General features: G+C 38.8%; 1 protein-coding gene across 2 annotated transcripts in view; it reads right to left on the bottom strand.

The window, feature by feature from the left end:
• Positions 1 to 3,835: 3,835 nt before the first annotated feature.
• LOC122063812 (protein S-acyltransferase 11) overlaps positions 3,836 to 12,652 on the bottom strand; it is a 55,812-nt gene continuing 46,995 nt past the window's right edge. For both annotated transcript variants that reach the window (XM_042627524.1, XM_042627525.1), the window contains one exon: positions 3,836 to 4,500. In XM_042627524.1, coding sequence (XP_042483458.1) covers positions 4,018 to 4,500 — 483 coding nt within the window. In that variant the 3' untranslated portion in view covers positions 3,836 to 4,017. The remainder of the gene's footprint in view (positions 4,501 to 12,652) is intronic.

A 12,652-nucleotide genomic window follows, 5' to 3' on the forward strand; every position in this document is an offset into this window, starting at 1 on the left:
TCAGCAATCTTAGAACCGTAATTCTTAGTACAACCTTTACCTTGTTTTTCGACCATCTCTGATATGTGCACGATAGAGAGAGGGAGAGAAAATAGGACATAGAGAGAAAATAGGGGAGATAATATAGGGTTTTGGCTAATTAGGAGGTGCCTGCCTCTTGGTTTTATGGACGAAGCCGGACGTCTGCCTCTTCTCAAGATAAATCTAGAGAGATAATTTAGGATAAATTTCTTCATTACTTTTCCATTCCATATTAGTTCCTATTAAATAGGATAAACAAGTAGTTACAAACTTTTCTTACACCATACACTCCATTTACGCTCCACTACTTCTACTTCCATACTTATCTCTAACTTCTATTAACTTACCAACTTCTATTAACTACTTAATACTCCACTGTGGCAATAACTCCTACCCACATACAAATACAATAATAATAATAATAACAATATAATAATAATAATAATAATAATAATAATAATAATAATAATAATAATAATAATAATAATGAGGAAGTTGTTAGGTACGTAACAATCCTTTCCCCTTAAACTGTCCTTGTCATCAAGGGCCACCGGGATCCCATATCTTAATAGTAAAAGCTATATTCAATGAATCTGGGACAATTAATTCGAGACGTATGAATCTAGTTGTAAAAATGGGCATCTCCTTGAGGGAATTGATGATAGGTAAATTCCTTTTCTTCTTTTTCTTCGTTTCTTTTTGCTTCTTTTTCTTCTTCATCTTCTTTCTCTTCTTCTTCTCCCTTGCCTTTGATTATATCGGTTGTACCATCATGGCTACCTCTTCTTTGGATTTTTTCAATTCACTTGAAGATTCTCCCATTTTCTCAGTCATCATGGTAAGTTTTTCTATGATGTCGGTAAGCTTCCTCATAATTTTCTGTTGCCCCAATTGAAGTGAACGCACAATGCTTTCCAAGTTCTCCACCTTTTCTCTCAGCCCTGGCTTTGATACCACTTGTTACGTGTGTGGAAGGGAGGGAGAAATAAATTAAAAGAAAATAAAATTGGAGAAAAAATAGGGGCGATGAGAGAAATTAGGAAAAAAAGGGGTGGCTTTATGGACGAAGCCTGGCGTCTGGCTTCGATAAGGAAGCCTACCTTAATTCATAGAGTTTGATTTGGTTCAAAAGTCCTTTTTTCTATTAAAATTCTACTAATTTATAGCATACATCCACGGGCATAACTTTCCTTCCCATGATGACCACATTGCCACGACACTACTATTACTATATTAATTAAAATAACTTCCTACCTCCACTAAAACACTACATGATAATTAAAATCTACAATTATTTAGGACTAATAATAAGATAACTACCCAAGAGAGATTGCCCCATGCTCGATACATAACAATCTCTTCATACATGCACTTGACCGACTGAAAATATTTTCAGTAGGAATCAGTAGAGGAGCTCAATTTCTGATTTGGAACCATGTTTTCTCGATCGTAGATAAGCCCCATCTCCTCCACATTTTACCGAATTGAGTCCTCTGATCTTCTCTCCATCTTTCTTATCTTAGTTGGCATAGTCCATTGACTCAACCATTGCACGTTATGTTGATAACGGGAGACTGGGTCGAGGGAGAGGAGGGCCGAGAGTGAGAGTGAGGGAGAGGGAGAGGGAAATGGTTTTGGGCTGTGTTGAATTATGATTTATCCCTTAGTTAAGAAATTTAAGTTAAATTTCACCTTTTTTATTTTTTAGGATTGGGTGATTTACATCAACCTCCCCTGGCATTTGCCTATATTACATTCTTCCCCTAAAAAATTGTTTATTACATTTAAACCAAAAAATCTAACACCGTAAGAGAGGTGTTAATTTTAGAATACAAAAAAACATAATTACCCCCTTTTTCTTCTTCTTCTTCTTCTTCTTGTAACCGATGATAACGGATTCGAGAGCCAAAGCGAAGACGGATCATTATCACCTTGGTCCGATTTCTAGATTCTCGAAATTGAACAAAACCCTAACCTTGTTCATCAGATTGATGTAAATCACCCTTACAATGGCCTCCCCTGTAGTTTACCCTAATGTTATAACCATCCCCTGTAGAACTGACAACTACACTGTACCCCCTACAGTTGATAGTCTTAACTAAATAAATTAAAATGGTAGTTTTATCCCTACAAAAACAATCAACAAAAATGGAATATAACCATTGGATCCAAGATAGAGATGAAATGTGATCTTAACCGTTGATGCTAGGGTTTCATCACGATGGGAAATAGCCTAAGGGTTGCAATGGAGTTGCTGTACGTCTCTTAGGGAAGAAACAAACCAGGGAAGCGTTTTTGAAGTTCAGATCCTAACATGAAGTCAACCAAAAGCCACTGCCAACACATCTAAACATTCAAAATACAATGCCAAATCCAACTAATCAAATTAAAACCAGAAAAGAGATAGAACTGAAAACCCTAGAACCAATGGCCTACTTAGAGAATGATAAAGAGGGATTTAGAATATCTCAGCAGTCGAGGTACAATAAATAAGAACAAAAAGATGGGGATTTATTCGTGGGATAGACGGATTAATGAGATTTCAATGGTAGGATGACTCAGATAGAGAACGAGAGAGAGAGAGAGAGAGAGAGAGAGAGAGAGAGAATGGCGGAATGCATTGGTTCTCTGTTCTATTTTCGTTTGATTGGTAGAAAATCCAGGTTTTCGATTATTGTTTCTCTATATAGCTCAATCATGTTTGGTACTGTTGCATATTATCGGAGTGGAGAAGTTCTTGCTTGCAGGTCACTAAAGATAGGTTCAAAAGAAAGAGATGTGCTTAAAATGAAAGAGAAGTTGTTAGACCTCACTAGAGGCTTTGTCAATTGTTGATGGTTCTAGCAGAAGGTTATTCATCATCGGTGGATGGGGAAAAAAAGGTACAATGTTGGGTTTGGGTTGAAAGGGTAGAATAGGTAGTTCAGGCACCTGAAAGGGTATTTTTTGTCTTTTGAAAAAAATCTACCATGTGACGTCACTAATTAACAGTTTATGCCTAACAGAGCTGGTATACCGTCACCTGTAGGGGGTACAATGTAATTGTCAGTTCTACGGGGATGATTATAATATTAAGGTAAACTGCAAGGGAAGTCAGTGTAATTAACCCTATTTTTTATTTTATTTCCAACCGTGAATTTGATTTTACTCAATTATCCTCGTTAAATTATTTTCAATAATGTCCCTAACTGTAGTTTTAAGAGGGTACTGGCAGTCTTGTTTTGTTTGAATAAATAACAGACCCTTGTTAGGTTAATAATTTCCCTTGATTTTAATATACCCAATAATAGCCTAATGTAAAGTCATCTCTACAATCAATCCTCGGAACAAGACTTGTGAGAGGGTTATCTTGACTTGAGTCTTTCCCATTAAAATGGTCAACATGGTTTTTTTTTTATTGGAAAATAAAACTTCATTAGAAAAGAAACGAGGGAAAGTCAATTAGAAATGGTCAACAAGATCTCATAGATAAAATTGATTGAGTGAACGAGAAAAAATAGCTACTTGGTCACGTTGTCCCTATGCCAGCTCAGAGTCCAATAGTAGTGCATCTCCAGGCATCCAAACAGGGGGCAATGCCATCATTTCATGCCCCCATGCTTGAGTGGAGGGGCACATGACCAGACAGCGTTTTCTTGCCCTTGTGTGAATATCTGACTCAAGATTTTATTCTTGGTTTTGCCACCTATGGAGAACTGTCTGACATGATTCTGATGACCGAACAACTGAGGAATGTTTCAGTAAAATTTTTAAAAATGAGAAAACTGCAAGTTTTTAAAACAAGATAGACCCAATTTGGAGCTTCAAAAGTGGATACTGCAAGAAAAAAGAGAGTTTTCCATTTACAATTTTCTAGTCTCTAATATACATTATACATGTCAACAGCTACCACACAAGTGATTGGTTCAAACATCCATTCCATGGTGTGACAGAAAGTGAACACCAACAAAATCACAACAAAAATCTTTAGCTGTTCAGTCATCAGAGGATCTCCCTTCATTTACTATGAATCTTCTTTGTATTGAACAAAAACTGGAAGTGTCTTGAAGCTGGATACGGATAACCTAAGAAGCGAAAAAGATTCTGGCAACCTTTTCTTCCAACATCAGTATCTCCTCGTGAACTTAACTGACTCAAATAAGTTTTCCCTCCATAAATGAAACAAAGCTGCTGCCACAAAAGCACACTTAACCCAATCTCCACAGACAGACTGGCAATAAAGAGATAAACAAGGACAAGCCCCCTCGCAGATAGAACTATGGCAGAGTCGAAGAAAGCAATAACAATTTCCTTCAGCATCCTCATAGCCACATCTGTGCTAGACCCCTTGAAACTATGAAGAGTCCTCAATGGCAATGGAGGCCAAAGATGATATCCTACATATGCAGACATTATGGAAACATACATTGTGCTGATTACTGCTGAGAACAGAAAAGCAATGAAGTAACGGTGATTTGCAGCACCAACACAGTTTCCAATCTGTAAGCAGAACAAGAAACAAGGTTAAACCAAATAGGCCAAGAAAAGCATGACCTAATCAAGGGTGTTTATCACATGGTTAGGAAAATGATTGAGTCCAACAAGAGCATCAATATAAGCACCAATAAAATCAAAAAAAAGAAATAGTTTCCTATGAGTAGTGGCATAGTTGTGTTGGAAAAGATAGGTTGAGGATGCAAACATCAAGACTCTGAAACTCTGCAAAGAATCTCATGAGTTGTGAATGAGAAATAGCCGTAAACCAGTATTAGCATAGCAAATCTTAGGAAAAAATAAAGAAAAAGAAAAAATAAAATGTGTCACTATAGTGCTTCCAAGTATACATGCTTTGTTTGGTCTACTGAGAGCAGCTCTGACTCAGAGAAGAATTACTATGTTTTTGCAACATAGCCATTCTTGATAGACACTATTTTGAGAATTGGATTTACTGAATGTATAGGAGCAATAACTTTATGCTGAAACAGACATAACCGAGTCAGCTCCACCAGATGATTCAAGATGGGAACTTTCCACATCTCAATATCGTGTTTTAATATTTGGAATTAAGCCAAAGAACAATTTCCATATCAGCTTCTTCTGACCAAATGGTTTGGACATCTTCCTGCAGTGACAATTTATCACACATGGAACATTACAAGGTCTCAAGGAGCTTTAAACTGGTTAATTAATGTGACCTGTAACACCTTCTGCATGCCTATCTCATGCCTCTCCTCCATTGCAAGGATGGTCGCCAAGATTTTCTACAAAAATGAGATGAAACTCTTTTGCAGGGTCCCCTCACGTGCCACTTATGTATTTTGCAGGCAGCAAAGGTGGACCATGGCAGTCTCCTTTGGCCTGCCCTCACCATTAGAAGAAGGGCTGGTCATTAAAGGTTTATCTAAACCAACCACACACCCCCATCCAAAAAAAAAAGGTGAAAAAAATGAAACTACACGTCAAAGGGATCGGCAGTTCTGGTTTCCATTTAGAGGTTATTGACTTAGCGCTATTGAAAGTTACTTTTATCTAGGAAAATTTAGTGATTTTCCCCCAAGAGATTTTCGGTTTCTTGGCTGCCCTGCTTCTGGATCATGGAGACTCAATTGCAATCGCTCAAAGCAATAGACATGTCTCATCAAGGACCACATGGGGTCCCATGTTTGCTTACATACATGCTGGTTTTGGATCCTCAAGTCATGTCTGCAAAGTTCAGGCCATTGTCAAATGAGTCCTGGTGTGTCAAAGTTCACTCTGATTGGAGTTGGGCTGTGTGTTGCATTGTAGGAAAGGATAAATGACAGCGTAGTGACATTTTACTTCGATAAAAAAGGGTCTTGAACTTGAACCAAGAGGGAAACCAAAATAGGAAGGCTGAGGCAAGCTTAGTATTTGTGTCAGACAGAGACCTTTCGTTCTTCAGATGCTCATATTCTAAATGTTTTGAGGTGGCGTTGTTGTAGTTTTTATGGTAGTAAAAGATCTATTAATTCCATTCATGGTCAAGTTGGCTCGACCATATCAACCTTTTGTGGGTAAGATTTGATCGATGAGGTGCAACACCTCATGCCTGGTTGTGAGTGTTGTTTTTTATCATATGAGGGGAGACACGATGATGGAGAGCAGGTAGGGGAAGGGAAGAAATCCCTGAGAGAAGTCAGTTGTAAGGAGAGAAATCACAGGCACTTGGCCACATAGGGCACTCACAACCATAAACTCAATTCATCTTCTACTCTCCATTTTCTCAATCGGCTACAAGCAAGTATTTAAAGAGAAAGCAAAACTCCTACCTAGACTCCAAAAAGGAAACAAACTCAAAGAGAAAGAAATTCTAAACTGACTCAAACCTATGTATCCTACATCTTTGGAAATAAAACTTAAAATAAAAGATTACATAATATTTTCCTAAATAAAGTAAACTACTAAAATCCTACTAGAACCAAAACTCAAATATGAATCTGGTTCATCTCATTTTGGGCATCCAGATGGGTGTGGATTGGTCCATGGTTGTGCACCTGCATCAATTCCCCTGGTGTTAAGAAAAACTCGTCCACGAGTTTTGTAGAATGGGAGAATCAACACCAATTGATCAGCATCCATCTTTGCCTGTATGAAGTCATCGATTAAACCATGATCAAATGGGATGCATGACTCGAAGTTCGTTGGTGATGTAGTGACTTGGAAAAATAAAATTGATCGGTTCACTAAAGAGATCACCGAATTTAAACTTTCCCACAAGTTGATCTTCAACAACCAACGACACCATCTCATCTTCCATTATTGGTGACCCAACTTCAGGCTCGTCCCCCTGTTGCTCAATGGTTGAGATCAAGTAGTTGAAGGTAGATTGCAAACAATCAGACGTGACGAGTTCTTGGTCTTTGATGTCCTTGCAATGTCGTTGAATCTCATCGAACTTCTTTCGTATCAGTTGCATTTGTTGACAAATATCCAGTAAACGATCTAAATCCATCAGCCAGATTTGCATTTTGAAATCACTATGGATGTGTACTCAAAGCAAGGAGTGAGTGGCAGAATGGAAATACATAGAAGTTGAGGAGATGATGGTAGAACTGTAAATATGAAGGTTCAACTTCTTCCTTTTTTTGTTTGGGGGGGGGGAGTTTAGAAGAGAGGTTCAACTAGAAACACTTTAAGGAGTACGTATAGGGGAAAGGGTAAACTTCAAAGCAAAGTATAAAATTAGGACAAGAGAGTAAGAAGGAAAGGGAAGGGAAAATAGGGAAAGTAAGAAGTAAACAGATGATGTAATCGACCAAAAGGGTTTGTAATGCAAGAGTAGATTACAAAAAACTAAACCCCACAATTTATAAACCCCAAACAAAACAAATAAGACGGGGAAACAAGGGAATAAGACCATCAAATAAACCCCCAAGGGTACAATACCAATACAGGAGTAAAACCAGCCAAAAACCCAACCCGATAGGAGAGAGAAAGACCTGCAATATGGCTGGACAAAGAGAGAGATGAGACCAGGTCTGTAGGACTCCAATTGAGCCGCACTCTTGGGCGTAGGTAGTCCCTAGGAAGGGTACAAAAACCTAAAGATTTGAAGGACTTCTGAAGGTTGGTTGCTGAGATGTTCACTTTCTTGAAAATCAGACCTAGGAGAGAGAACTTGTCAGAATTCTGCAGGGGCAGCAGCTGGTAGCCTCGATTGATCCACTAATGATGTGGAACAGCCCCTAGCAAGACCAGGCAGATCAAACTCCAGATGGAGGAGATATTGGAGATCGATTGGAGTTGAAAACTGGAATTCCTTTGCTAATCGATTCTGATTTAATAGGGCTTGACATATCTGAAAACTCTCTCTTCGAAATCTCACAACAACAATAATTAAGAACAGAAAATAGTAATGGAAACTAAGAATAAAAACAAGATGGATGGTTGAGAAGGATGAAAGATAACAAAGGAATGGGTATCTCACCCCTCAGGTTTTGGGTATCACACCCTTTAAAGGTTTAGGCATCTCACCTCTCAACAACAGCTTTTAACTAAAGAGTAATCATTCCATAATTCATTCATTCAAATCTGAGAATTGAGTACATAAGCTCCTTTATTTAAAGAGGGTAGAATAGCAATCCTAACATTCTCAGGAGCTAGTTTCCAAATAGGACTAGACACTCCTAGTGGGACTGGGACCATAACTCCAACATAGAGTAGGTAACTAACTAGTCATTCACTAATAGGGAAACTTAAACTGATTCAAACTAAAATAACAAAGGAAATAGACGCAAAACAGAACTCTAACTAAACTAATGAATTAAATCCCGTTTTCCTACTTTCTACCCATATTTTAGGCCCATTAAAGTGAGCCTATTACAAAGAAAACCCATAGAATCAAAGGCCCAACACATACATAACCCAACGCAAGGCTTATTTGTAATAAAATAAGCCCATTAAGTGACTTATCTGGCATTAGTTTGGGGTTCAGAACTTCAATTATTGACAAAAGAGGAGTATCTCTCCTTTTTGGAGATCGAAACCAGCAGAATAAAGGTGGGGTTTTCTTCTTTGCCAAACTCAGGACTAGTGAACCACGAAGAGAGGGCTGCTGTGATTTGTGATGTAGGAGGAGCTTCAACCAGCAGATCTGAAACCAGGTATGTGTTCTGGTCTCTGTCTCTTATATGCTCTCTTCTTCTTCTTCTCTTTTTTTCTTCTGGTTTTGTCTTTTGCTCTTTCTTGTTTTTTTTTTTTCCTTGGCTGCAGTTGAAACACTAGAAAAAGGGGAAGAGTCCGAATCAAAGAAATAGGGGTGGGATTGGGTCTCAGTTGGAAACAATGGGGAAAAGGGGGATTTTTTTGTCTTCGCTATTACAGCAGGGAAAGAAAGAGGGATCGAAGGGGATTTAGCCTTTGGCAATGCAGCAAGTAATGGAAGGAGGTAGGGAACACAATATAACAGGGAGAGAGAACGATGGAGAGGATCCTTTAGCTCTAATACCAAGTTGATGGAGGGCCGGTAGGGGAAGGGAAGAAATCCTTGAGAAAACTTAGAGTTGCAGGGGAGGGAGAGAAATCATAGGCACTCGGCCACATAGGGCTTTCACAACCATAAACTCAATTCATCTTATTCTCTCTGTCTTCTCAATCGGTTAATAGCAAGTATTTAAAGAAAAAGCAAATTCTCACCCAGACTCTAAAAAGGAAATAAACTCAAAGGGAAAGAAATTCTAAATTGACTCTACTCCTATGTATCCTACAATTTTGGAAATAAAAGATTACATAAGATTTTCCTAAATAAAGTAAACTACTAAATCTACTAGAACCAAAACTCAAATATTGATCCGGTTCATCTCCTTCTAGGTATCCAGATGGGTGTGGATCGGTCTACGGTTGTGCACCTGCATCACACGAGGGAGGGGGGAGGATATTGTAGAAGTTTCAACATAAGTCCCACACTTGCCCAATTCATAGAAGTTATAAAACAAGAAATCCAAGATAGGGTGTGTTTGTTTGCAACCACATTGGTTACAAAAGAAGTTGTAACCTTACTATCTTTATCATTTTAGAACAATGTGGAACCTCAATATCGAGCACACACTTGATAGGTACAATGATTACAATAAAATTGACAATGAAAAGGTCCCAAATACAAGCTCAAACTAGTCTAGGAATTATATCAAATCTTGCCTACGCATTACTACACATAAATGTGGGAATACAAATAAGAATGGTTACCTCCAGGCTCTAACTAATGTTGTTTCCCTCTTGTGTGACTTGCTCTCTTTGACTCTTCTTCGCCACTAGAGCTTCAACCAAATCGTCACTTGAAGATTCTTGAACCTTCACACAAGCTAACAAACCCTATTTGTTCTTTCTTCTTCTCCATCTCTTCTCTTCACAACCCTTGAGTTTCTTCTTGAATGCACATCACCAACCCTTCACTTAGATGCTTGAAAGCATTAATAGAGCATTGAAGGTTGGGGTCCTAGAACACTTTCTCCTAAGCTCTCTCTCCTTTCTCATCTCAAGTAGGAGTATTTTCACACTCAAACTTGAATGGCCAAAAGGCCATATTTTATAGCCAAGAATAATTAACCCACTCAAAGTCACGTGTAGCGCATTCAACACTTGATTTGCACATGTCGACGTTGAGAGTGTCGCATGACATGGCCTCACTGTCAACAGCCCTCTTTGAATGTCGAATAGAACCTTCCATTTGTCAAATCTCTCAGACACATATTGCCATATAGAGGCCTCCACTCGGTATTGATGATAGGTAGAACATTTGCCTTCGATGTCAAAAAACCTCTTTAAGTGTCGAACAAAATGCACGTAATGTTGAGTTTGTCAGACATACACTTTTTGTCATTCGCCTTCCTTCACTAGACACATCACTATAGTGTTGAAATAGTGCATTCATCGGTGAATATGCTTCACATTAAAATTTGAACCTGGTGTATTCAACATCGACCTGGGATTGTTGTACATCTTCTCTATTGTTTTATGGTTGTCTTTATTGGCAACCTAGACCACATGGTAGTTGATGATGTGGATAGTTTGGGTGATGTGGCCGAAAGTGGTGATGTGGTAGGGTTCCATCTCTCCGATGAGATAACAGTGCTACATAATGTGTATGGGGTGGATTGATAGATCCATGGCAGGTGGTGTGGGATTCCGAATCAAAACTGGCAAATTTGGCATATTTATGCTTGAGGCCTTTTTGGTAGTGAAAATGATTTTTCTAGAAGATGCTTTCTTCATGAAAAAGTTAGAATGTAATTTATCCTGTCCAACGCACCTGATTTCGTCCAATTTCGATACTGTATGAAGATGTTATGCATACACAGTAAAAAAATTGGCTTATGTGGCAGTCGGGGGCAGTTCAACATTGAAGATGAATTTTTTGGAAGAAATGTTCCCTATGTAACCTTGTCAGAGAAATCCAATCTTTCCAACGCAATTGGTTTCATCGCGTTTCGATTCCGTATGAGAAAGTTATGGCATCCAAAAGGTTCAAGGGAATTATGGTCTTTTTGCATGGCTGAGTCTAAAGATCGGGTCTTCTGGAAAGTTGTAAACTGTCAAGTCATGGTTCCAACACATTTCGTTTCGTCTCGATTGGATATCGTACGAAGAAGTTATGCACGTTTTTGCGAGATCTCCAAACCAAAAAGTGGCAATACCTCTCGATGATAGTTAGAATGTAATTTATCCTGTCCAACGCACCTGATTTTGTCCAATTTCGATACTGTATGAAGATGTTATGCATACACAGTAAAAAAATTGGCTTATGTGGCAGTCGGGGGCAGTACAACATTGAAGATGAATTTTTTGGAAGAAATGTTCTCTATGTAACCTTGTCAGAGAAATCCAATCTTTCCAACGCAATTGGTTTCATCGCGTTTCGATTCCGTATGAGAAAGTTATGGCATCCAAAAGGTTCAAGGGAATTATGGTCTTTTTGCATGGTTGAGTCTAAAGATCGGGTCTTCTGGAAAGTTGTAAACTGTCAAGTCATGGTTCCAACACATTTCGTTTCGTCTCGATTGGATATCGTACGAAGAAGTTATGCACGTTTTTGCGAGATCTCCAAACCAAAAAGTGGCAATACCTCTCGATGATGGGAGGATTTTTCAGATTTTATTTTTGGAAAGTGAGGGGTTTATTTGCAATTATCAAGTCTTGACCTGCTGGGGGTGTTTTGCATTAAACTATATGAAGGTAAAGGGCTTTGTGTATTTAAAATGTGTGAAGAACTTTGATCAAAAGTCTAAGGATTGGCCACGTCGTAAGGTGTCAATCGTGTGGCTAGCACACGTCCATTTCATTTGAGTGAAGATTCCAATCGACAGCTTATGGGTGAATCTTGCCAAAGAGAAACCAATCTAATGGTTTAAGATCTCAGCTTTTTGAATAAAGTAGATCCTACGGCCACGATTTAGTTCACCATTTGTAGAAGGGGAGACAAGATTCCTGAATTTCGGCTAAAGCAACCAATGAGTAAAAGGTGTTGACGCAGGTGCTGACCGATTGCGTCAATACACGTCAGCCCCTATGTCATGCTGATGTTACCTTATGTTAATCTGCGGTTCTCATTTAATGTACATTATCTTCATCCAAAAGCCAAAATTTAAGGCCAACACTGATCCATGATCCAACAGTCCATGTTTAAAGCTCGTTACACTGATCCAAAGGCCAGAATTAAATGCTCTGCCTGATCCTTGATCGACGGCTTAGATCACGCCATCATTTCCCGCACCTCCAGCGTAGCCTACGCCACCCGTACAAAGATTCCAAATGGAGTTTTCTCATTGATCCAACTTCAAATGGTAATGGTCATATCTCCCTAACCATAAGGCCAAATGGGTCCATTCAAGTTGCTATTTTTCACAAATTTCTCCCTCTTACCTATTGGAAGCAAACAATATGAGATTAGGCAAGAGGAAGGCTATGGAATTTTGAGGTGAAGCTCCCCCTCCATTAATGGTTTTGGTATGAGCTTTAATGCTTCATGTTTGTTGTATTTATTCCACTAAGGGCCATAGAAGAGGTTGTTGATCTCCATTGATGGGCACATAGGGTATTGATTCCAAACCAAGAGAGGAAAAAAGGGGGAGAGCGGAGAGCAAGTTAGGGTTAGTTGGTGCTTTGAAGAACAAGAAGAGGAGGAGAGAAGAGAAAA

The sequence above is a fragment of the Macadamia integrifolia genome, unplaced genomic scaffold, assembly GCF_013358625.1.
Source record: "Macadamia integrifolia cultivar HAES 741 unplaced genomic scaffold, SCU_Mint_v3 scaffold1461, whole genome shotgun sequence".
Lineage (NCBI taxonomy): Eukaryota > Viridiplantae > Streptophyta > Magnoliopsida > Proteales > Proteaceae > Macadamia > Macadamia integrifolia.